Below are 27,302 nucleotides of genomic sequence, written 5' to 3' on the forward strand. Positions count from 1 at the left end.
ACTGGATCCACCCCCTCCCACTGCAAGTTTCTTTCCAGCCCAGAGGAGATGTCCTTAACCCTGTCACCAGGTAGGCAACACAGCCTTCGGGACTCTTGCTCTCGGCTGCAGAGAACTCTATCTATCCCCCTAATAATACTATCCCCTACCACTACAACATTTCTATTTACTCCCCCCTCTTGAATGGCCCCCCGTTCCACGGTGCTGTGGCCAGGCTGCTCATCCTCCCTGCAGTCCCTGCTCCTGTCCCCACAGGGAGTAAGAACCTCGAACCTGTTGGACAAGAGCAAGGGCTGCGGCTCCTCCAGCTCTACCTCCTGGATCCCCGTACCTGCCTCACTCGTAGTCACACCGTCCTGTCCCTGACCATGGGTTACATCTGAATTAATTAACTTCATAGGTGTGACCAGCTCCTGATACAGAGTCCAGGTACTTCTCCCCCTCCCTGATGTGTCGCAGTGTCTGAAGCTCAGACTCCAGCTCATCAACACTGAGCTGGAGTTCCTGTAGCAGCAGACACTTGTCACAGACGTAATCACCATGAGCCTCAATGGGGTCCACCGGCTCCCACATCTCGCAACAGTAACACATCACCTGCTCCATTCTATGTAATTAATTAATTTTTTATTGTTAGTTATGGACACCCTCTGCCCGATTTTAGATGCTACTATCCCCTTTAATTAATTGGATTTAAATTAAATCAATCCCTCTAGTTACACCAGTTAAATGGTTTACCAACAGTCACTCTGCACCAGAAAGGCCTTATTAACTACAACCCACAGAGTTAAAGTTTGAAAAGAGCACCTAACACCCCACTTACCCTAACTCACACTTACCCAAACTCAGCACTCTCTGCTGACTCGCACTCAGTGCTTGCACGCACTAGCACTGGTCTTTTTATACTGTTTGTTTGTTTACAGCCAAATGAGTCACCCCTGCTGATTGGTTAGAAAACTGGTTTCCACTGCCTGCTGTGCCAATTTACTCCTACTGCAGTGTAACCTTGTTTTACTCTTAAACCAACAGAATCCCAAATATTTAACTTTTCCCCTTTACTTAAACTGCTTAAATAATCTTATCAACAATGATTTAAAGAGAAATAACAATTAAAGAACTCTCACACTTACCCAAACTCACAGCACTCTCTGCTGACTCGCACTCGTACAATGCCTTGAATATTTTACCTAATGTATACTATCACTGGCAGACCCTCAAAATTAGGAACAGTTTTAAAAACTGCTGGCTTCTGTTAAGAGCGCAAAAGTGTAGTCAGACCCAGTTGCCAAGTCTATACATTGCAGGAGCAAACATCCTTTTACAAACATTGCAGGTTTCACAGTGCCCTTCCCATCCCCAAGCAGATTCACAGTGCTGCCCACTCCCCAGCTCCATCCCCAGGCAGATTCAGTGTGCTGCCCATTCCCTCACACTCAGCTCCATCCCCAGCCAGATTCAGTGTGCTGCCCACTCCCTCACCCCCCAGCTCCATCCCCCAGGCAGATTCACAGTGTGCTGACCACTCCCTCACCCCCAGCCAGTTTCAGTGCGCTACCCATTCCCTCATCCCCCAGCTTCATCCCCAGCCACATTCACAGTGTGCTGCCCACTCCTCACCCCCCGCTCCATCCCCACACAGATTCAGTGTGCTGCCCATTCCCTCACCCCCAGCTCCATCCCCAGCCAGATTCAGTGTGCTGCCCACTCCCTCACCCCCAGCTCCATCCCCAGCCAGATTCACAGTGTGCTGCCCATTCCCTCATCCCCAGCTCCATCCCCCAGGCAGATTCACAGTGTGCTGCCCATTCCCTCATCCCCAGCTCCATCCCCCAGGCAGATTCACAGTGTGCTGCCCATTCCCTCATCCCCAGCTCCATCCCCCAGGCAGATTCACAGTGTGCTGCCCATTCCCCCACCCTTCTCTCCAGTCCCAATCAGTTTCAGTGCGCTACCCATTCCCTCATCCCCCAGCTCCATCCCCAGCCAGATTCAAAGTGTGCTGCCCACTCCCTCACCCCCAGCTCCATCCCCCAGGCAGATTCAGTGTGCTGCCCATTCCCTCACCCCCAGCTCCATCCCCCAGGCAGATTCAGTGTGCTGCCCATTCCCTCACCCCCAGCTCCATCCCCCAGGCAGATTCAGTGTGCTGCCCATTCCCTCACCCCCAGTTCCATCCCCCAGGCAGATTCACACTGTGCTGCCCATTCCCTCACCCCCAGTTCCATCCCCCAGGCAGATTCACACTGTGCTGCCCATTCCCTCACCCCCAGTTCCATCCCCCAGGCAGATTCACACTGTGCTGCCCATTCCCTCACCCCCAGCTCCATCCCCCAGGCAGATTCAGTGTGCTGCCCATTCCCTCACCCCCAGTTCCATCCCCCAGGCAGATTCACAGTGTGCTGCCCATTCCCTCACCCCCAGCTCCATCCCCCAGGCAGATTCACAGTGTGCTGCCCACTCCCTCATCCCCAGCCAGATTCACAGTGTGCTGCCCACTCCCCAGCTCCATCCCCCCAGACAGATTCACAGTGTGCTGCCCACTCCCTCACCCCCAGCTCCATCCCCCCAGCCAGATTCACAGTGTGCTGCCCACTCCCTCACCCCCAGCTCCATCCCCCCAGACAGATTCACAGTGTGCTGCCCACTCCCCAGCTCCATCCCCCCCAGACAGATTCACAGTGTGCTGCCCACTCCCTCACCCCCAGCTCCATCCCCCCAGACAGATTCACAGTGTGCTGCCCACTCCCCAGCTCCATCCCCCCCAGACAGATTCACAGTGTGCTGCCCACTCCCTCACCCCCAGCTCCATCCCCCCAGACAGATTCACAGTGTGCTGCCCATTCCCTCACCCCCAGCTCCATCCCCCCAGACAGATTCAGTGTGCTGCCCATTCCCTCACCCCCAGCTCCATCCCCCCAGATTCACAGTGTGCTGCCCACTCCCCAGCTCCATCCCCCCAGACAGATTCAGTGTGCTTCCCACTCCCTCACCCCCAGCTCCATCCCCCCAGACAGATTCAGTGTGCTGCCCACTCCCCAGCTCCATCCCCCCAGACAGATTCACAGTGTGCTGCCCACTCCCCAGCTCCATCCCCCGAGACAGATTCAGTGTGCTGCCCACTCCCTCACCCCCAGCTCCATCCCCCCAGCCAGATTCAGTGTGCTGCCCACTCCCTCACCCCAAGCTCCATCCCCCCAGACAGATTCAGTGTGCTGCCCACTCCCCAGCTCCATCCCCCCACAGATTCAGTGTGCTGCCCACTCCCTCACCCCCAGCTCCATCCCCCCAGACAGATTCACAGTGTGCTGCCCACTCCCTCATCCCCAGCTCCATCCCCCCAGACAGATTCACAGTGTGCTGCCCACTCCCTCACCCCAAGCTCCATCCCCCCAGACAGATTCACAGTGTGCTGCCCACTCCCTCACCCCCAGCTCCATCCCCCCCAGACAGATTCACAGTGTGCTGCCCACTCCCCAGCTCCATCCCCCCAGACAGATTCACAGTGTGCTGCCCACTCCCTCACCCCCAGACAGATTCAGTGTGCTGCCCACTCCCCAGCTCCATCCCCCCCAGACAGATTCAGTGTGCTGCCCACTCCACAGCTCCATCCCCCCAGACAGATTCAGTGTGCTGCCCACTCCCCAGCTCCATCCCCCAGACAGATTCAGTGTGCTGCCCACTCCCCAGCTCCATCCCCCCAGACAGATTCACAGTGTGCTGCCCACTCCCCAGCTCCATCCCCCCAGACAGATTCAGTGTGCTGCCCACTCCCTCACCCCCAGACAGATTCACAGTGTGCTGCCCACTCCCTCACCCCCAGACAGATTCAGTGTGCTGCCCACTCCCCAGCTCCATCCCCCCAGACAGATTCAGTGTGCTGCCCACTCCACAGCTCCATCCCCCCAGACAGATTCAGTGTGCTGCCCACTCCCCAGCTCCATCCCCCAGACAGATTCAGTGTGCTGCCCACTCCCCAGCTCCATCCCCCCAGACAGATTCACAGTGTGCTGCCCACTCCCTCACCCCCAGTTCCATCCCCCAGGCAGATTCACAGTGTGCTGCCCATTCCCTCACCCCCAGCTCCATCCCCCAGGCAGATTCACAGTGTGCTGCCCACTCCCTCATCCCCAGCCAGATTCACAGTGTGCTGCCCACTCCCCAGCTCCATCCCCCCAGACAGATTCACAGTGTGCTGCCCACTCCCTCACCCCCAGCTCCATCCCCCCAGCCAGATTCAGTGTGCTGCCCACTCCCTCACCCCCAGCTCCATCCCCCCCAGACAGATTCACAGTGTGCTGCCCACTCCCCAGCTCCATCCCCCCCAGACAGATTCAGTGTGCTGCCCACTCCCTCACCCCCTGCTCCATCCCCCCAGCCAGATTCAGTGTGCTGCCCACTCCCTCACCCCCAGCTCCATCCCCCCAGACAGATTCAGTGTGCTGCCCACTCCCCAGCTCCATCCCCCCAGACAGATTCAGTGTGCTGCCCACTCCCTCACCCCCAGCTCCAACCCCCCAGACAGATTCACAGTGTGCTGCCCACTCCCTCACCCCCAGCTCCATCCCCCCCAGACAGATTCAGTGTGCTGCCCACTCCCTCACCCCCAGCTCCATCCCCCCAGACAGATTCACAGTGTGCTGCCCACTCCCTCACCCCCAGCTCCATCCCCCCAGCCAGATTCACAGTGTGCTGCCCACTCCCTCACCCCCAGCTCCATCCCCCCAGACAGATTCACAGTGTGCTGCCCACTCCCCAGCTCCATCCCCCCCAGACAGATTCACAGTGTGCTGCCCACTCCCTCACCCCAAGCTCCATCCCCCCAGACAGATTCACAGTGTGCTGCCCACTCCCTCACCCCCAGCTCCATCCCCCCAGACAGATTCACAGTGTGCTGCCCACTCCCCAGCTCCATCCCCCCAGACAGATTCACAGTGTGCTGCCCACTCCCTCACCCCCAGACAGATTCAGTGTGCTGCCCACTCCCCAGCTCCATCCCCCCCAGACAGATTCAGTGTGCTGCCCACTCCACAGCTCCATCCCCCCAGACAGATTCAGTGTGCTGCCCACTCCCCAGCTCCATCCCCCAGACAGATTCAGTGTGCTGCCCACTCCCCAGCTCCATCCCCCCAGACAGATTCACAGTGTGCTGCCCACTCCCCAGCTCCATCCCCCCAGACAGATTCAGTGTGCTGCCCACTCCCTCACCCCCTGCTCCATCCCCCCAGCCAGATTCAGTGTGCTGCCCACTCCCTCACCCCCAGCTCCATCCCCCCAGACAGATTCAGTGTGCTGCCCACTCCCCAGCTCCATCCCCCCAGACAGATTCAGTGTGCTGCCCACTCCCTCACCCCCAGCTCCAACCCCCCAGACAGATTCACAGTGTGCTGCCCACTCCCTCACCCCCAGCTCCATCCCCCCCAGACAGATTCAGTGTGCTGCCCACTCCCTCACCCCCAGCTCCATCCCCCCAGACAGATTCACAGTGTGCTGCCCACTCCCCAGCTCCATCCCCCCAGACAGATTCAGTGTGCTGCCCACTCCCCAGCTCCATCCCCCCAGACAGATTCAGTGTGCTGCCGACTCCCCAGCTCCATCCCCCAGACAGATTCAGTGTGCTGCCCACTCCCTCACCCCCAGCTCCATCCCCCCAGACAGATTCACAGTGTGCTGCCCACTCCCTCACCCCCAGCTCCATCCCCCCAGACAGATTCACAGTGTGCTGCCCACTCCCCAGCTCCATCCCCCCAGACAGATTCAGTGTGCTGCCCACTCCCTCACCCCCAGCTCCATCCCCCCAGACAGATTCACAGTGTGCTGCCCACTCCCTCACCCCCAGACAGATTCAGTGTGCTGCCCACTCCCTCACCCCCAGACAGATTCAGTGTGCTGCCCACTCCCTCACCCCCAGCTCCATCCCCCCAGACAGATTCACAGTGTGCTGCCCACTCCCTCACCCCCAGACAGATTCACAGTGTGCTGCCCACTCCCTCACCCCCAGCTCCATCCCCCCAGACAGATTCACAGTGTGCTGCCCACTCCCTCACCCCCAGACAGATTCACAGTGTGCTGCCCACTCCCTCACCCCCAGCTCCATCCCCCCAGACAGATTCACAGTGTGCTGCCCACTCCCTCACCCCCAGACAGATTCAGTGTGCTGCCCACTCCCTCACCCCCCAGACAGATTCACAGTGTGCTGCCCACTCCCTCACCCCCAGCTCCATCCCCCCAGACAGATTCACAGTGTGCTGCCCACTCCCTCACCCCCAGCTCCATCCCCCCAGACAGATTCACAGTGTGCTGCCCACTCCCTCACCCCCAGACAGATTCACAGTGTGCTGCCCACTCCCTCACATTCCAGGTGGTCTACAAAACACCGCTTCAGTCCTGGAGGGTTCAGAGGTCACATCGACTTCCATGAAAAATTACAGCGATCTCAACCTCGTGCACGGAAACTTCTGGAAAGCACATGCCTGTCATTTTCTGAAAACTCTTATTTAGCAAAACAAAAAGAGGAATGCTTCAGCTTTAAACTGAGCCACCATCACCATGGAAACAAAGCCCCTTGCTGAGCATGCTGAATGAACGCCTCCAGAAATGCCACATGCATCATTCAAATAAAACTTTTAACCTTTCTCGGTATCAGCTTCTGAGCACAGACCTCTAATAACTATGGTAATGAATGAGCAGCCAACCATTTTTTTAAGTTACATAAAAGGTACCCATCAAAGCTGTGCTGAGAGCTAATTAAAAAATGATAATTAAAATGTAGAATTAAATCATCAGTGAACTGGGTAAACTTTAATCTACGCACAGGCACATGTAATGACAATCGGGCCGTGAAGTACACACAAAATGTTATTCAGATCATCACGGGAGCCAAAGCCCTTTCGGAATAACTATTCAGGGTATATAAAAGCAGAAAACACGAGGAATCACCAGGAATTGGACAGGGAAGGCAGCTGAGCCCCTTCCCAGTTTTGACAGAGGGTACACACCTGAAACAGGAACTTGTCTTTTCAAATGTTGACAGGCCTTCTCAAATTACATAGAACATAGAGCACAGAAACAGACCATCCGGCCTAACTGGTCCATGCCATCATTTATGAGGATCCTCCCGCCCTATCAGCATAACCCTCTATTCCCTTCTCCCTCATGTACTTATCTAGCTTCCTCTTAAAGGCATCTATACTATTCACCTCAACTACTCCTTGTGGTAGCGAGTTCCATGTTCTCACCACTCTCTGGGGAAAGAAGAATGCACAGTTTTTCTGTACAGTTCCAACATTTGGAATTTTAATTTCAGGGTTCGAGCATTTGCAAGTTCCTGTTTTACTCTGATTGGGCTACCCCTTCCCCTCTCTCCCAGAACCACGATAGGGTTCCCCTTGTCCTCACCTTTCACCCCACCAGCCTCCACATCCTCTGCCATTTCCACCACCTCCAACGTGATCCCACCACCAAACGCATCTTCCCCTCACCTCCCCTTTCAGCATTCCGAAGGGGCCGCTTCCTCCGCGACACCCTGATCCACTCCTCAATCACCCCCAACAGCCCTTCCCCTTCCCACGGCACCTTCCGTGCAAGCGCAGGAGATGCAACACCTGCCCTTTTACCTCCTCCCTTCCCAGTGTCCAGGGCCCCAAACACCCCTTCTAGGTGAAACAGCGATTTACTTGTACTTCTTGCAATCTAGTATACTGTATTCGCTGCTCACGATGTGGTCTCCTCTACATTGGGGAGACCAAACGCAGATTGGGTGACCGCTTTGCGGAACACCTCCGTTCAGTCCGTAAGGGTGACCCGAGCTTCCGGTCACCTGTCACTTTAATTCTCCGCTTCACTCCCACTCTGATCTCTCTGTCCTCGGCCTCTTGCACTGTTCCAATGAAGCTCAACGTAAGCTCGGGGAACAGCACCTCATCTTTTGATTAGGCACTTTACAGCCTTCTGGACTCAACATTGAGTTCAACAATTTCAGATCATAACCCCTGCTCCCATTTTTCAGGCTGCATGACTTTGCCATCCCCATTTGTAACATTTTAACTTTCCTACCTCCTACCTTAGCACAGAATATTCCTTCAATTTCTTCCTCCCCCCCTGCCTCTGCACCTGCTTAATATGTTACATCTCCAGCCTTTTCCAGTTCTGATGAAGGGTCCCAGACCTGAAACATTAACTCTGTTCCTCTCTCCACAGATGCTGCCTGGCCTGCTGAGTGATTCCAGCATTTTCTGTTACCTCCTATTGCTCGAAACAAGTCTCTCAACTCTTCCTGAATGAGGTGTGGTGAGACGTGGTCAGGTTTATACATACTAGGATGTGAGAAAGCACTCTTTCAACAAGGGAATCTGGGCATCAGGTAATGACACACCTACAGACTGTTGGGAATTTTCGCTGAAGTGTTTCTTACCTGAGGGTATCTGCGCTTGATGGAGTTCAAAGCTCCCTCGGGAAGTTTGGCGAGTTCAGAGTCTCTCACTGCATGGACCGTGGTGGCAGAGGGCTGACGAGTAAGGGCTTCTACCTGTGTGAAGATAAACAGGAACCATTAGGAATAAACTTTGCTTTGACCTATAACCTTTGGCACTCACCTGTCGCAGCAGCTTCGGGGAGTGAAGACAAGTGCTGCTGTGTCAGTGGCCACATTATAGTGCAGTGATATTTGAGACTAAACTTAATTATTCTCAAATCTCCACATTGTGTGGAAAATCTTGCACTGCATCGATTACAAGATAAGCTACTAACACAAGCTTATGGTGACTGTGGAGTGGTTTGAATCCAGCCCGGACTGATGGGATAAACGTCTCCTCTATCTGCTGGCTGTAAGGGTCCCCAAGTGAATATTAGAGATTGCTGCAAATTCAAGCCAATTGCTAGTGGGTGCAACTCCATGGCAAAAGACTCCCTATAATTCATAAATCAGCAGTCTTACTCAGAGAGCTTAAGGATCACTGGCTTGGGAAGCAAACAGGTCACACAGGTTCATATTGTGCAGGATGAGTAGAAGGAGTTTTAGTTTACATCTAGCTGCGCTATACCTGACCTGGGAGTACTTGATATTGAAGGTTCAAATTCCCTAATACTAATATCCCTCACAACAAAGACGACCAAAAAAAAATCATTAGAGATGAGCAGTACAAAGTCCATGATGACAGGCAGCAACATACATTTTTATATTACTTCAGATGTATCGCATGACATCTCAAAGCACTTGACAGAATGGAGAGAAAAAGTGAATGTCAAGTAGAGGTGGGGGGGGGGGGGGGGGGGGGGGGGGTGGGGGGGGGGGGGGGGGGGGGGGGGGGAGGGAAACACCAGAAAGGCGTGGGAATTTAGCAAAAGCACGAGCAAAGGGGAAGAGTTTTTAGAATGGTTTTGAAAGCACTGAAGGAGCTGATCAATATCCAATTAGTTCACGTGTCATCCTCATACATTGAGTTACCAATCTTAACCAGGGTAGGGAGGTTCAATACCATGGTACTTCCCTAATTTGGAGGAGGGGGTAAAACGAGAGAGAAATCTGCATTAATGTCCTGATGGGGCACTCACGCACCTACTACTGGTGGACCACATAGTGGGAGGTGTCAGGAAGCAGCTCATCGACTTGCCCTTTTGGCCAAGGATGAGGCATGTCATTAGACTGCCAATCAAACAGGGAGAGAGAAGTGAAAGGTACAAAGGAGTCAGAGATCACCCAGTCATGGGTTTCCGACAAGACCCAAAACAACAAAAGCTCTGAACTGACCATGTATATGGCAACTGGACCACTGGCATTTACAAAAGGGAGGTGTAAGTACTGGAAAATGTGCAGAAATGAGCAAGTGTAAGGGGCTGGGGGGGAGTGTTGAGCTGTAAGGATAGATTCAAAAGGCTCAATTCTACAGCCTACAGAGAAGACGGTTCAAGGAGGGGAGGGGACCTACGAAACATACAAAAACGATGGACTGGAGAAGACCAGCTGGTCCATCAAGCCTGCCCCACAATCGTGATGCCTTAAGCATCATGATTCACCTCATTAAAATATATGAAATATTACATGGCTTAGCTAAGGTAAGTCTTGAATATTACTTCAAAGTAAGGCATCAAGGGCTCCTACACTCCTGTACTCTGCAACTCTCCCCCCTTCCCCGCATTCAAAAGTTTCCTTGAAACCCTTCTCTTCAACTGTGCCTTTGCCTTGCCTCTCCCCCCCACCCTCACAAAGACTTTCCCTTCTGCTCACCGCTCTTTGCAACTTAATGTAAAGGGTTTTGAAATGTCTTTATGTGCTTGAGGAGAGCGCCAGAAACGGAAGTAGTTGTAGTAGGACCAAGGTCCCAAATATAAGCTAGAGAAATAAATTCAGATCATATACTAGAATGAAATACTTCACCCACAGGGTGATAAATGTCTTGAATCATCTGCCAGAAAAGACAGCTGAGATGCAGACTTTGGCGTGTCCAAAACAGTGGGATGCCAGGCTGGGAGAGTTGGCATACTGTAGGGATGAGTTTCAGGAGGATTGAATGGGCTTTTCTTGACCTTGATTTGTCTTAAATTCTGAACATTGAACGAGAAATCCAGCTGCAAGGAGGCTGTCTGTGAACTCCCGGTCAAAAGAGAATTACTACCCAAGGACATGGTTTTTCTAAGTTCATTCTCGGGAAGTGGGCATTGCTGGCAAGGCCGGCATTTATTGCCCATCCCTAGTTGCCCTCGAGAAGATGGTGGTGGTGGGCCGCCTTCTTCTTGAACCGTGCACCCCTCAACCTGTTCATCATTAGGCTTCGAATCCAGTCACCACATTTCTTCAGTACGCAGTGTTGTAGCCACTGAACTAACTTGACTAACAGGCTGTGCAATGGCTTCAGCTGTCACACTGAAATCTTCCCACAGTACGGAAACTTTATCACAACCACAGTAATAAAGAGTCCAGGCCACAGATGTCCTTGGACAAGAGTTTATTAATAGCCCGACACTGAATGACACAATTAGGTGGAATGAAGATGTTGCCATTTTCTGCCTGAAGCAACCCACAACACAGCCCTACACCAACAGGATAGTTGCAGTGTTTATAGCCCAATGATTATGTAGCTTGTAGGAAAATAGCTGTCAAGTAAAATTAACAAGAAGCAGAGGGTAAGCAAGCTGCAACTAGTGAGCAGCATCCACAAACACCCCACAGGCACACAACCACAAGGGGCTGCAGGAGGTGTTTTTTTGGAAATCCTTTCAAAGTGTGTAGACATACACACTTAAGTGTTACAATAAACTTTAAACAAAGTCCCGTTTTACAAACATGGTGTTGGCATATGGTTTTAGCACCATTTGTTAACACAACATTAATGCTTCGGTCAAATGTTCTAGCAAACCAAAAAAGCGACTCCATTCCCTCACTGCTGTGTACCACTGGCGGTAACCCAGAGGGCAAGCTGCTTGCTCCCAGGCTTCTGTTATTGGTACTTATGTGCGCATGAGAAAAAAAGACTTGCATTTATATAGCGCCTTTCATGGCCACAAGCGCTTTACAGCCAATGAAGTACTTTTGAAGTGGAGTCACTGTAGTAATGTGGGAAACGCGGCAGCCAATTTGCACACAGCAAGCTCCCACTAACAGCAATGTGATAATGACCGGATAATCTGTTTTTGGTTATATGTTTGAGGGAGATGTATTGTCCAGGACACCGGGGAGAACTCCCCTGCTCTTCTTCAAAATAGTGCCGTGGGATCTTTTACATCCACCTGAGAGGGCAGACGGGGCCTCGATTTAACGTCAGCATGAAGGGACAACACCTCCGAGGTGCAACTCTCCCTTAGCACTGCACTGGAGCATCAGCCTAGCTTCATGTGCTCAAGTCCCTGGAGTGGGAGTTGAACCCACAGCCTTCTGACTCAGAGGGCGAGTGTGCTACCCACCGAACCACAGCTGACGCAGAGAAGAGAGCACGTGAAAGGAAGGAAGGAAAAGAGGGAGGAAGAGAGAGTGCACATGGGCCTCCAATACTCCCTTTCCTACTTGCTTGGCCCCTCCAAGTATCTCTCTCTTTAGCTCAGCACCCATTTTTGCCTGATTGCACTTCTGTGAAGTGCCCTGGGATGTTTTTCTACGTTAAAAGCTCTATATAAATGCAAGTTGCTGTCCTCCATTCCATACATCCAAATCTCTATTTCTTGGGCTTCTCTGCTTTCCACCATCTTCACTCCTCGCCTCTTGGGTCCTTTGTGTCTCAGTTTTTCCTCCCATCCTCCATATTAATTATCAGCACAGTATCCTACCCTTACTTTCCAAACAGCAGTAGGAGGAGGTGGGGCTATTCAGCTCTAACAGCCTATTCCCACTGCAGAAGACAAACTCATTTCAGACCATGTGGGAGAATGGGATTACTCCCTTTCCCCGTCTCTGGATGAAACAGGACAAAGCAGATATATTAAGTATCTGAGATAGGGAAGGGATCTCACATACAGCTTGGACACAATACTCCAGTTGAGGCCGAACCAGTATTTTATACAGGTTCATCATTATTTCCATACTTTTGTACAGGAAACTCTCGTTTAAACGGCACCTAAATATCTGGAATTCTCTAATTACCGGCAAAATTCTCACTCCGAAAACAACACCTCAATAACCGGAAATGTTGCCGAGTCCGAGTCTCCTGCGGTGGCAGAGTTCGTCAGTGGGGGTATTTCTCCAAACTGCCACTACTCGGCTTCTTGGCGCTGTCGGAAGTCTCTTCCGATCGAACACCTCAATAACCGGAAATGTTGCCGAGTCAGAGTCCATTTAACACAACATTCTGTAGGGTGAGTACCCAATTATACTGCACATTTCTTGATTTTTATTATTTTTGTTTGTTAAAAATAGCCTCGGTAGATATACCTCTCCGTTATCCAGAATTTTTAATCAACCGGCAACACGCCGGTCCCGTCGGTGCCGGATACGGAAGCGTTTCCTGTACTCTATACATGAAGCCCAGGATCCCGTAAGCTTTTTTAACTGCTTTCTCAACCTGCCCGGCCACGTTCAACGATTTGTGCACACATACCCCCAGGTCTCTCTGTTCATGCACCCCTTTAGGATTGTACCCTTTAGTTTATAAGTCCTCTCCATTCTTTCTACTGAAATGTATCACTTCGCACTTTTCTGTGTTAAATTTAATCTGCCACGTACCCGCCCATTCCACCAGCCTGTCTATGTCCTCTTGAAGTCTATCACTCTCCTCCTCACTGTTCACTATACTTCCAAGTTCTGCAAATTTTGAAATTGTGCCCTGTACACCCAAGTCCAAGTCATTAATATATATCAAGAAAAGCAGTGGTCCTAGAACCGACCCCTGGGGAACACCAATTATACCTTCCTCAAGTCTGAAAAACAACCATTCACCACTATTCTGTTTCCTGTCACTTAGCCAATTCCGTATCCATGCTGCCACCGTTCCTTTCATTCCATGGGCTTCAACTTTGCTGGCAAGCCTATTATGTGGCACTTTGTTGAACGTCTTTTGGAAATACATGTACACCACGTGAACCGCATTGCCCTCATCAACCCTCTTTGTTACTTCATCAAAAAACTCAATCAAGTTGGTTGAACAAGATTTGCCTTTAACAAATCCGTGCTGGCTTTCCTTAATTAATCCACACTTGTCCAAGTGACTGTTAATTTTGTCCCGGATTATTGTTTCTAAAAGCTTCCCCACTACACCGAGGTTAAACTGACTGGCCTGTAGTTGCTGGGTTCATCGTTACACCCCTTTTTGAACAAGGGTGTAACATTTGCAATTCTCCAGTCCTCTAGCACCACCCCCATATCGGAAGATTATGGCCAGTACCTCCGCGATTTCTTCCTTCACTTCCCTCAGCGCCCTAGGATGCATCCCATCTGGTCCTGGTGACTTACCTACTTTAAGTACAGCCAGCCTTTCTAGTACCTCCTCTTTTATCAATTTTTATCCCATACAGCATCTCCTCTACCTCCTCCTTCACTATGTCTATGGCAGCATCTTCTTCCTTGGACAGATACAAAGTACTCATTTAGTACCTCAGCCATACCCTCTGCCTCCATGCGTAGGTCTCCATTTCGGTCCCTAATTGGCCCCACTACCCACCTCTTACTACCCGTTTACTATTTATATGCCTATAGAAGACTTTTGGCTTGCCTTTTATGTTAACTGCCATTCTATTCTCATACCCTCTCTGTGCCCCTCTTATTTTCTTTTTCACTTTTCCTCTGATCTTTCTATATTTAGCCTGATTCTCAGATGTATTCTCGACCTGACATCTGTCATACACACTTTTTCTGCTTCATCTTACTCTCTACCTCTTTCGTCATCCAGGGAGCTCTGACCTTAGTTGCCCTACCTTTCCCCCTAGTGGGAATGTACCTCGACTGTACCCGAACTATTTCCTCTTTAAAGGCAGCCCATTGTTCCATTACAGTTTTGCCTAGCAATTTTTGATTCCAATTTACCTCGGCCAGATCCGTTCTCATCCCCCTGAAATTGGCCTTCCTCCAATTAAGTATTTTTACTCTAGATTGCTCCCTGTCCTTTTCCATAGCTAATCTAAGCATTATGATACTATGATCACTGTTCCCTAAATGTTAACCGACTGATACTTGCTCCACTTGATCTACCTCATTCCCTAGAACCAGATCCAACAATGCCTCCTTCCTCGTTGGGCTGGAAACATACTGATCCAGAAAGTTCTCCTGAACACACTTCAGAAATTCTTCCCCTTCTCTGCCCTTAACACTATTCATCTATTTGCAGTGCTACTGCTTAGGAACAAGAGGTCATTTGACCCGCTGAGCTGCACCACCATCCTGTTAGCCATAGTTATTTTTGCACTCCCAATACATAATTTTTTCCCCTCAATACAATTACTTTCCAAGTACGTATCTTTTATTTTTTTTAAAAACACTTCAACTGATTCTGCATCGATCACTTTCTGGGGCAGGGAATTCCACATTCCCACAACCTTTGCCGAAGGTTTTTTTCCCTGTCAATTCCCTTCAATATTTTAAACATCTCAATCAGATCATCCCACAACTTCCTCATCTCCAATGAGTAAAACCCCAGGCACATCCAGGTTCTCATAATAACTCAGTCACTTTACCCCAAGTATCCTCCTGGTGAATTGTTGCTGGTCCTTCTCTAAAAGTAAGGTTGCCAAAATTGAAGTTCTCCAAATGAGATCTGACCAGTGTTCTGTACAACTCCAGTTGCACTTCTGTGATTTCACATTTTATACCTTTCATGATAAAAACTAGGATGCTGAGCTTTGATCCTTTTTGCACCTAGCCTTGTGTGTAGCTGGACCTCTAAAACCCTCTGTTCATCTGCACTCTAGTGCCTCTAATGCCATTATTCCCATCTGCCATTCTTACTTGTGCACTACTTCACACTGTTACTTTCAGCTTCATCTGCCAACATTCTGTCCACTCAATTAATCTGTATCCTTTTTGCAACTTTCCGCTCGATTCACAGTTCAGTATGCCCATTAGCTTAATATGATCTGCAAACTCGGATAGATTCTGGTCTATTATATATGTTGAACGACCTTGGTTTGGGAATAGAGGGGATAACACATATATCTTCTTGACAGTCACTATCTCAAGGGAAGGTAGGCCACAAATACTCTATCTTGCATTGCGTTATCTTGCTGGTGCAAAATTGTTAACATTCTTTTTCCCAGGCCACTTTCTCTGGGGAAGAGGTCAGTAAAAGTCAATGACAGTTGTGGGTCAAATTTTCTTGCATGAAGGATTGCTGGCAGCCTACATCCTGACACTGTTTCTCCTGGGCAACCATGGTTTTTGCTCTGAGCTGTTGCCTCATTTCATAGTAGTGGAAAATCTTGCATTTATATAGCACTTTTCATGATCTCAGGATGTTCCAAAGCGCTTTACAACCAACCAATGAAGTACCTTTGCAGTGTAGTCACTGTTGTATAATGTAGGAAATACCACAACCAATTTGCACACAAGGTCCCACAAATAGTAATGTGATAATGACCAGATAATCTGTTTTAGTGATGCTGTTTGAGGGATAAATATTGGCCAGGAAGACGCGGTTTAACGTCTCATTCAAAAGACGGCATCTCCGACAGTGCAGTGCTCCCTCAGTACTGCACTGGAGTGTCGGCGTAGACTTTGTGCTCAAGTCTCTGGAATGGGACTTGAACCCACAACCTTCGGACTCTGAAGAGTGTTGGCTGACTAAATGGAGAGCAATGTTATCCTGGGTTTAAGGGGTTGATCGCATTGATGACCCTGAATTAAACCATTCCGTTCTTGAATCACTTTCTCTAGGAATTGGCAAGTTGGAGTAGCACTGCTATAAAGACACAGCATTATCAAGCACTAAAGATACTGGTTGTCACTGAGGTAAGAGGACATCAGACATTCTGGCTATCAGCGTTTAGAAGCTCCCATGCAAACTACAAGCATTTAACAGATTACACCATGGCCATTTATACATCAATCACTTTTCAATTATTTGATTATCAAATGAGGGAGGACCTGTTTTGAGAGATGGCCTTTCCTCAGGAGAACAGGCGGTCCGATATACTAGGTTGCACTGATTTTTTATAAAGCTCGTGGTGGTGACAACTTGAGGGCTGTTATGCGTATGCAGATCAGGGAGGCAAATGTGCTAACCAGCATACAGATTAGGAGCGAAATAACAGGTCAAGTATAAAAAAAGGAATTATTTATTGAATGCTTTAAAGATAAAAGCAGACCTTCAACCCAACAAGGGAGCAGATATAGTTATCAGCAACAGACCAGAAATAGGTAGCATCTGGTAGGAATGGATCAACTTGGGAATAGTGACCATAGTATAATTAAATTAATTATTGGGCTTCAAGAGGAGAAAGGCGAATTCACAAACCATGGCTTTGGACTTGAATTAAACTAACTTTGAAGGAATGAAGAAGGAATTGCCAACCATAGGGTAAAATTGTTAGATGGGGCCTATTTTGAGAAGGGAATTCGTGGATTACAAAACATGCATCTGAAAGGAAAGTGAACTAATATTAAAGAAAAGGTTTGCATAAGGGCAAAAGTATAATGACAAGACTGAGAGGATTATAGAAAACAACAAATGAAGACCAAGAAAATAATGAGTAAAGAGGGAGTATGAACAATTCAGATGTGATCGAGGTAAAGGTTTCTATAAGCACATCAAGAAAGAAGTGGCAAAGGAAGAGGAGGGCCTATAAAAATAGACAAGTACAAAAATAGCAAAGGTTAATGACTTGATAGATTTCCAAATTAATATTATGCTTCAGTCTTCACAATGGAGGAGAATGAGAATACAACACCAGATGTGCAGGCAGTTTCGAGATTAGCAAAAGGGAACATTCTGCAGGGATATGCAAATAGAAAAATATTAATGGCTTTATCAGTGGGATTGAAGCCAGACAAACCATCAGCCTGAATGGTTTCTACCTTAGGGTATTAAAAGAAATGGGCAAGCAAATTGGGGATACATCGGTTACAGTTTTCCAGACGTTGGGAGGATCTGGGGATAGTACTGGAAGATTGGAAGGTAGCAAACCCATGTAACTACAGGCTAGTAAATCAAATGTCAGCAATATTAAATTGCTAGAATCCATTATGAGGGACAGAAGAAACAAGCACCGAGTAGAGCGAGTCAGCAGGGCTTTAAAAAGATACGGTCAAGTCCAACTAACCTATTAGAGTTCCTTGATAAAGTCCGAGATGAATGGAGGACGACAAATGGATGCCACACACATTGATCTTCATACGGCATTTGACAAGGATTTGCATTAGAAATTACTAGCTAAAATTAAGGCTCTTGGAATGGGAGACAATCTCAGCACACTGGATAGGAAATCATACAATCACAGAATAACAGCACAGGAGGCGGCCGTTTGGCCTACTGTGCCTGTGCCGGCTCTTTGAACGAGCTCTCCAATTAGCCCCACTCACCCGCTCTTTCCCCACAACCCTGCAATTTTTTTCCTTTTCAAGTATTTATCGAATTCCCTTTTAAAAGTTGTTATTGAATCGGCTTCCACCACCCTTTTAGTCAGTGCATTCCAGATCATCATAACTCGCTGCGTAAATTGTTTTTTCCCCCTCATGTCAACTCTGGTTCTTTTGCCAATTACCTTAAATCTGTGTACTCTGGTTACCGACACTTCTACCACTAGAAACAGTTTCTCCTTAGTTACTCTATCAAAACCCTTCAAGATTTTGAACACCTCTATCAAACCTCCCCTTAACCTTCTCTGCTCTAAGGAGAACAACCCCAGTTTCTCTCGTCTCTCCACGCAACTGAAATCGCTCATCCTTGGTACCATTCTAGTAAATCTCCTCTGCACTCTCGATTATGCCTTGACATCCTTCCTAAAGTGTGGTGCCCAGAATTGGATACAATACTCCAGCTGGGGCCTAACCAGTTTTTTGATATAAAGGTGAGCATAACTTCCTTGCTTTTGTAATCTATGCCTCTATTTGTAAAACCAAGCAGCCCATATGCCTTTTAACAGCCTTCTGAACTTGTCCTGCCACCTTCAAAGACTTGTGTATGTACACCCCCCAGGTCTCTCTGTTCCTGCACCCTCTTTAAAATTGTACCATTTAGTTTATATTGCCTCTCATTCTTCCGACCAAAATGAATCACTTCACACTTCTCTGCATTAAGTTTCATCTACCATTTGTCCAGCCATTTCACCAGCCCATCTATGTCCTCCTGAAGTCTGTTATTATCCTCCTCACTACATTTCAAACCCGGCACTAAGCTCATGGTCTACAGAGCAGCAGTGATACCCGCCCTGCTGTATGCCTCAGAGACATGGACCATGTACAGCAGGCACCTCAAAGCACTGGAGAGGTACCACCAACGCTGCCTCCGCAAGATCCTGCAAATCCATTGGCAGGATAGGCGCACCAACGTCAGTGTTCTCGCTAACATCCCCAGCATCGAAGCTTTGACCATGCTCGATCAGCTCCGATGGACGGGTCACATTTGTCTGCGTGCCTGATACGAGACTTCCGAAACAAGCACTCTACTCGTAGCTCCGGCGCGGCTAGAGAGCCCCAGGTGGGCAGAGGAAACGCTTCAAGGACACCCTGAAAGCCTCCTTGAAAAAGTGCAACATCCCCACCGACACCTGGGAACCCCTGGCCCAAGACCGCACAAAGTGGAGGAGAAGCATCCAGGAAGGCGCCGAACACCTCGAGTCTCTTCGCCGGGAGCAAGCGGAAGCCAAGCGCAGGCAGCGCATAGAGCGCACGTCAACCCAAGCACCCCACCCACCCGCCCCTTCAACCACCGTCTGCCCCACCTGTGACAGAGACTGTAGGTCCCGCATTGGACTCATCAGTCACCTGAGAACTCATTTTTAATGTGGAAGCAAGTCATCCTCGGTTCCGAGGGGCTGCCTAAGAAAAGACATTTCAGAGTTTCATGTCATCTGCAAATTTTAAAATTATGCCCGGTATACCCAAATCCAGGTCATTAATATATATCAGAAAGAGCAGTGGTCCCAACACCGACCCCTGGGAGACACCACTGCACACTTGCCTTCAGTCTGATAAACAACCGTCCATCACTACTCTCTGCGCTCCATCCCTTAGCTAATTTTGTATCCATGCAGCCTTTAATTACATGGGCTTCAATTTTGCTAAAAAAGTCTATTATGTGGTACTTGATCAAATGCCTTTTGAGAGTCCCTATACACAACATTAACCGTTCCACCCTCATCCACCCGCTCCATTACTTCATCAAAGAACTCAATCAAGTTAGTCAAACACAATTTGCCTTTAAACAACTCCATGCCGGCTTTCATTTATTAACCCATATTTTTCCAAGTGCCAAATAATTTTGTCCCGTATTAATTGGGAGGTAGGAGGCGGAGTTGGGGAAAAAAGGGACATTCTTGAGCATGAGTGTTCTCCCAGTGCCCTGGCCAATATCGATCCCTCAACCAACATCACTAAAAAACAGATTATCTGGTCACTTATCACACTGCTGTTTGTGGGGCCTATTGGCTGCCGTGTTTCCTACATTACAACAGTGACTACACTACAAAAAGTACCTCATTGGCTGCAAAGCATTTGGGGGCGTTCTGAGGACATGAAAGGCGCTATATAAATGCAAGTCCCTTGTTTCTTTCTTTGATTTGTTGGGCAGTGACAAGTGGTGTCCCCCAGGATCCATGCTGAGATATAGACAGTGACAGTGAGCAAGAGATGTCACCTGACCGTGAGCAAGAGATGTCACCTGACCGTGAGCAAGAGATGTCACCTGACCGTGAGCAAGAGATGTCACCTGACCGTGAGCAAGAGATGTCACCTGACCGTGAGCAAGAGATGTCACCTGACCGTGAGCAAGAGATGTCACCTGACCGTGAGCAAGAGATGTCACCTGACCGTGAGCAAGAGATGTCACCTGACCTGGGACTGGGAGTGCCAACACTAACCGAGCCTGGCCACGTTCAGCCACCTGTGCTGTCTCAAATGGTGTGGTTAAGGAGGTGTTGAAGCTACTTCTCCCAAGTCTCTGAAGGCTACAGCAGGCCCTCAGATTAGATGTGAGTAGCACTTAATACTGGGACAGGAATACTACCTTCCTACCGGTTAGATCCTTTCAGGATCATTTTTATTTTGTAAAATACCAGTAGTTCATCCAGTTCCAGTATCGTGCAATTCAGTTTTAATTACTGCGGCTGACTTTTAATTTCAGCGTTTAGGCACCATCACAATTACAGAAAGCCTCCACTCTTATAATGGAGGGCAACCCCTGTTTAGCAGGACCTCAGAAACTGCACCGACTGGTGCGGCCGTTTAATACACGTAGAGCCTAGGTGCTGGTTGCATTCAGGTGATTGCTCATTGGAAATCAATTACAACAGAGAAGCTTTCCAGCCAAGCTGCTACAGTCACGTATGACAGGTGGTCTCTCACAAGAGGGGTCTTAAATTACAGGTTCCACTACATTACCACCAGCACTCTGCATCCGCTCCTGTTCCGTAGCTCTACCCCTTGCAGTTTGCACACCTTTAGATCCCTCCTTTTTGCCTGTACGACGATGTCCTTTCTTAATACTCTCCCACTCCTTTCCCATGTTCCCCATCTTGACTTATTAGCTCCCAATCTTGCCTGAGCTTTAAAATTCTTATCCTTGTTTTCAGATCCCTCCATGGCCTCGCCCCTCCCGATCTCTGTAACCTCCTCCAGTCCTGCAACCTTCCGAGATATCTGCGCTCCTCTAATTCTGGCCTCTTGAGCATCCCTGATTATAATCGCTCAACCATTGGTGGCCGTGCCTTCTGTTGCCTAGGCCCCAAGAACTGGAATTCCCTCCCTAAACCTGTCCACCTCTCTTGCCTCCTTTAAGATACTCCTTTAGCGCACTGTGTCCTCTCTAACCAAGCTTTTTGTCACCTGCCCTAATATCTCTAAGATTCTGAAAAGTGTAATAAAACCGCTGCTACCGTGTGGAGATTGAAATTGCGAACAAATTGTAAGATGATAACGAACGGATTTAAAATGTAGGAAATCAGCATGTGTTCTTTGTTTGTGAAGGCACAAAATGGTGGTCAGTATGTGTTCTTTGTTTGAGGCGCCGCCTGGACAATGATTGACAAGGAAGTCCCGCCCCCACGCATCTCACAGGAACGTGTCATGCGGAAGGAACTCCAATCAGGGAAGGCTTGGAGTGGGACCGACCTGTCAGAGGGAGACAGTGTGTGATTTACGATAACCCAGGGGTGGGAGTTTTCAAGTTTTCCGAAGAAAGATCAGAGAACACAGAAGAAGAACACCAAAGACAGCGCAGGAGGGAGATCACCCAGAGATGAAGGAGTATGTATGGGAATCAGATATAAGCTTAGATATTGTTAAAAGGGTACTTTTATGTACATTTGAATTAATAAGCTGCAGGCATATTTATTGCAGAGAGTTTTTTGAATTTATTGCCAAAGGTTCTTCTATGCACACTCGAATTTTGAACTATAGTGTGAATAAAGACCAATGTTATTGATCACATCCTTGTCTGTCATTGTTAAGCTAATTTGTAATTCTCGAGGTCCAAACAGCAGTAAGAGAAATTGCTACATCTCGCATGTGGCTCATGTCAAATTTTGTTTTATAACGCTCCTGTGAAGTACCTTGGTATGGTTTACTACGATAAAGACGCTATATAAATCCGTAAGACAAAGGTCCTCTACCAACCTGCCCCCGCCACACAGTACTGCCCCCCGATTATCAAAATCCACGACAAGGCCTTGGACAACGTTGACCACTTTCCATACCTTGGGAGCCTACTGTCAACAAGGGCAGATGTCGACAACGAAGTCTAAACACCGCCTTCAGTGTGCCAGTGCAGCCTTCGGTCGCCTGAGGAAGAGTGTGTTTGAAGACCAGGACCTCAAACCCGGCACCAAGCTCATGGTCTACAGAGCTGTCTCCCATTCTGCCAGCGCATTTCACACCTAATCTAGAGCAGTCTTTTGTCTCCACTAGTCCTATCACCATCTCGTCTTGTTTTGAATACCTCTTAATGTCTGTTCACTTCTCTTTTGTTCTCTCCCAGCCTGGCCTCTTAATCTATTTCATTCCCTGTGCCTCTTTAGTCTTGACAAAGGGTTTTGACCTGAAACGTTGACTCTAATTTCTCTCCACGGATGTTGCCTGGCCTGCTGAGTTTTTGCAGCATTTTCTGTTATTGTAAATACAAGTTGTTGTTGTTGGGCTGCAGCCAGGTCTTTGTCATGCTACTACCACATCGTGAGCTAGTTCCTCATGTATTGGTCCTCTTGCTTCTGTTAACACCCCGTCTCTCTTAACTTCCTCTATCCCAACAGGAAATTAATGCAGAATTGCAAACAGAAAAATAAATAAAGCAAAGGTCGTGCACAGCAAACATCAGTCTGGGTAATGCGTGCTTTATAATCATGGCACTTTCGCCAGTAACACCACTTTCAGCATTAAATCAGCCAGGGAATGATGTTCCTATCATGATCATTTCCATACAAATAAATCCTAATATATTAATGTAATAGGCTGAACAGGCACTGAAAAGACCCAAGCCGTCCAGATACTGCACGTAAAAGTCTTGCATCTCTCGTGTATCTGGCACACTTCAAAATGTTCCAGTTTATTACGGATGTAAAACAATCTCAAAAATGAAAGAGGACTAGTAAATTAGTGCTAGGCTCTTCTGACCTGGATCCTGAAACGGACACACAATTCCCAATCTGCAAAGTCTCCAACACCAAACAATCAAGTTCTGACCTCACCTTGTGTTTACTTAACAATTAGACTTTGTGGTCCTAAAGGAGGCACCATAGCAGCAGAATATTGCAATGTTGGCAGCTTATCATCCCGATCAAGAGCAATGCCACGGGAGACCCACTAGTTTTCTCAACTCCTTTAGCACACTGTGTCCTGCAAAGCGTCGGTGCCAAGAAATCTAACTTTGTAGCCGCTCAACTCCTAAACTTTTAATGGTGTTTTATCTGGAGAGCCCCACTACATTCAAGCTAATGAGGTTATCAAATTCAGTGCCGCAGGTGGAGCAACAATGGCTTTGTGGATAAGTGCGCCACACAGTGTTGTGCTGAGCTGAGCCACACAGACAGGGTGGCAGCAGATGGAGCCTTGCAATTGGCCTCAGCGCCCTTGGGCTACAGAAGGATAACATTAGCTTCCAGTGGCTGATTGTCCTTTTAGTGATCCCTGCTGAAACGGCAAGAATGGCGTCAGTTGTGAAGCATCCCATGGTTGGTTAGCCCACCAGGACTCATCGTCTAGGTTCAGACGAGGAATAGCCGCACGAGCCAGATACTGGAGGGCTTGTTTGCTCCTCCTCCTCACCTGAAGGGAATGACTCTTGCTGGGCTCGAGTGCGACAGACACCAGGTGCCCTCTGCTACCTTGCCCCAAGTGGCCATTCTTCAAGCGTCAGCTATCGGTCTAATTGACAGGAACATTTCCTTTGTGGGAGGCATCACAGCTGACCCTGGATCCTGTTCTCAGCCACTATCCACACGGAGCACTAGATCTTGACCTCCAAGGGGTCCGAGACAGCCCTTCCCTAATCCTGTGATGCTGAAGCCCATTGTATTATCCCCTACGGCCAGCCTAGATCATATCAGCTAACTCAACACAGGCCTGGGATGGAACCGGGAAACTGCTGTTCTGCATGGCTCAGGACCACACCAAGCAGCCACTGAGCTACTGGGGAGCTCCATATCATTTTCAGTGTGGAGAGAGTCAAGTTGCTCATTAACAGCTATTTAGATGATGATAGGAATCAACTTCTCACGTGGAGAACCTAGTTTAAAGCTATATTTTTAAACGGAGTCAAGTTTAAATAACTAAAATCACATGCAGAGCAAACAGCTGACCAAGTCTGAAAATGATCAGAGCAGTACACATCCTTACAGGTGATCTGTGGTTGCTAGGAGACGACAGCATCAACGATCCCTTAGCAATTACTCAATCAGCTGCTGACGAGGGCGCGGTCTAAAAATACCAGCTCACCCATGACCGAGCTCCGGGGAGCACACAGCTCATTGTTCACTGGTTAAATGCCACAGGTTGTTGTGGAAGGTCAGCTGACTTTATCGATGCTATTTCCCCCAAGTGTCTTAAGTAGAGTGCCTTTACTCAGACTCTCACTTCATCCTGGCTTACAGCAATAACAAAGCGCCTGCACAGACCCAGCACCCCTCCGTGTGACATTTATCTCAAACTTTTAAATCAGGATTATCCATTTATTCAGAGTTCTGATGAAATGTCATCGACATGAAACATTAACCCCATTCCTCGCTCCACAGATGCTGCCTGACCTGATGAGTATTTTCCAGCATTTTCTGTTCCTATTGGCCATTTACTTCTTCCCTTATATGGTAAGTTTTTAAATCCAGGCTTGGCGACGTATACGGACATTGTGTAAAACTCAGTCATTTTCACTTCAATCAAAATGTTGATGGTCCTCATCAATCTACATGTAGATTGTCTAACCGTGGCTGCTGCAGAATTATACACCAGTGTGGGTAGAAAGTGGTTATGGAGCAAGATAAACTACATCAAGGAGTGCAGTGAATTGGTATAACGCCCCATCATCACTGGAGCCTGGGTTCAAACCATGACCGATGGGAGGAAAGCCTCTTCTCCTTGAGCATTGTGTGCAGTTTTGGTCGCCTTTCCTGAGGAAGGATGTTCTTGCCATGGAGGGAGTGCAGCGAAGATTCACCAGGCTGATACCTGGGATGGCAGGAATGACGTACGAGGAGAGATTGTGTCGATTGGGCTTATACTCACTGGAGTTTAGAAGATTGAGAGGGGATCTCATCGAAACCTATAAAGTTCTGTCAGGCCTGGACAGACTAGATGCAGGAAGGATGTTTCTGATGGCCGGGGAGTCCAGAACCAGGGGTCATAGTCGAAGGATAAGGGGTAAGCCATTTAGGACTGAAATGAGGAGGAATTTCTTCACCCAGAGAGTGGTGAACCTGTGGAATTCTCTGCCACAGAGGGCGGTGGAGGCCAGTTCATTAAATATATTCAAGAAGGAGTTGGATATATTTCTTAAGGCTAAAGGGATCAAGGGATATGTGGAGAAGGCAGGGACAGGGTACTGAATTTGGATGATCAGCCATGATCTCATTGAAGCAGGCTCGAGGGGCAGAATGGCCTACTCCTATCTTCTATGTTTCTAAAGTGAGCTGAATTTGGGCAGAACACAACTAAGCACTAAATGAGAGCCTTGCTCAGACTGGTGTAAGAAATGGAAAGGCGCAATCATACACTAGGGAGGGGTACTCTCCGCAGGTTGAAGTTGGTATCCTGGTGTGACAGGCCTGTGCTAATCCTGACCCAGAAGTGCTTGTTGGGGCAGTGTAGAAGGTGCTTTACCCTCCATCTAAGCTGTGCTGCATCTGATCTGGGACCTCTCGATTCACACTGCGGGGCAGAGTGGAAACACGTGTCATTATCTTCCTCCAGGACTCTGCTTGCAAGTCAATCAGCTTTAAGAGAAAAGCCAGCCTATCGATAATGGAGCTCTTGGGAATAGGCAGTCCTTTATTCTGCAGTGGCTCAATGCTATAATTCATTCTTTAACACAAGGTGACTTTATCAGCACCAGCTCCCTGTTAATGAACTGCACGAGATAAGCCTCTGCAGAAGCTGGGGAAATGGTCACCCTCCTGGAAAGATACAGCGAGCAAAAGGACCCCCTCCTCCTGTACATAGGTGACAAAGGGAATGCATAGAACTGCAGCTAATATTACTAATTTCTAAAAATGTGCTCATTTCACATATATAAATGCAAGTTGTTGTTAATCACATAATAAGCAGATGGTTATCTGTATCTGTTGATTTTGAACAATTGTTTAATCAATGACTAATATAGCAGGGAAACTGGCAAGGAGTAGTTACTGAGCCACATACTGCAAAAGACCTGGATTCATCATGTAGAGATAGTCAATCACACAGTGTGGATGGAATGAGCTCAACACTGAGGGGGGGGCAGCTGGACTGATGTCAGTAGAGATACAGTCAGCACCACAGGGCGCTGGCTGGGAGGAGCTACGGATGGGGTGAAACCAATTGCATCTTTTTATTTTTCTCCTAAATTTCTATTTATTTTCCATCCCTTGAAGGGGCGGACCAGACCCCCTTGCTGCGGTGCCAGACACCCTCCCGTGCCCCACCCAAGTGAACATTCTGTACATGGCGAGGCTGAACACCAAGCGTGGGCGGACTATTCGACCGTGGGACGTGTCGCAGGCGAGCCGGATTCGGTCTTCACCCAACATCCCACCACATCCACTTTCCAGCAGAGGTCACTGGGCAGAGCCAAGGAACAGCAAACCGGGTTTCGTTCCTGCCCTGCCCGAGGGCACTGGGTTCAATTGCAGCCCTCATTATTTATCCTACGTAAAGCTGAAGCATAAAACAAAATCACACGTGAAAAGTTCTCAGCATCGCCACTCCCGCTGGATTCTTTCCCCAACACCGTCCCGACTGTGGGATGCTGGCCACAGAAACCGGGCAGCACTGGTTCCCATTATTTTCCGATGGGACTGGAACTTAAAAAACTTATACCATATAAGAGAAGAAATAAATGGCTTCGAGGTGACCTACAAAATATCTGGCTGGGGGGGGGGGGGGGGGGGGGGGGGAAAGAGAGGAGAAAGAGGGAGGGTAACTCGTGCACATCAGTGTAAAAACTTACGTGACACCAAACGATTCTATGCCCAAGATGTGAAGCTAGGTCATTACTCGTGATTTTTTTTTTTTAATGCATTTAAATAAAATGTACACCTTTATAATTTTCATCAAACAT

At 48.5% G+C, this 27,302-nt stretch overlaps 1 protein-coding gene across 1 annotated transcript in view; it reads right to left on the bottom strand.

The window, feature by feature from the left end:
* The window catches only part of pnpla7b (patatin-like phospholipase domain containing 7b), a 320,770-nt gene that overhangs the window by 142,980 nt on the left and 150,488 nt on the right, over positions 1-27,302 (bottom strand). Inside the window, exon 20 of the mRNA XM_085965146.1 lies at positions 8,408-8,521. Within this exon, the coding sequence (XP_085821272.1) occupies positions 8,408-8,521 (114 nt within the window). The remainder of the gene's footprint in view (positions 1-8,407; positions 8,522-27,302) is intronic.

Source organism: Somniosus microcephalus, chromosome 23, assembly GCF_052327205.1.
Source record: "Somniosus microcephalus isolate GS21.2 chromosome 23, FLI_Smic_1.0, whole genome shotgun sequence".
NCBI classification, from domain to species: Eukaryota; Metazoa; Chordata; class Chondrichthyes; order Squaliformes; family Somniosidae; genus Somniosus; species Somniosus microcephalus.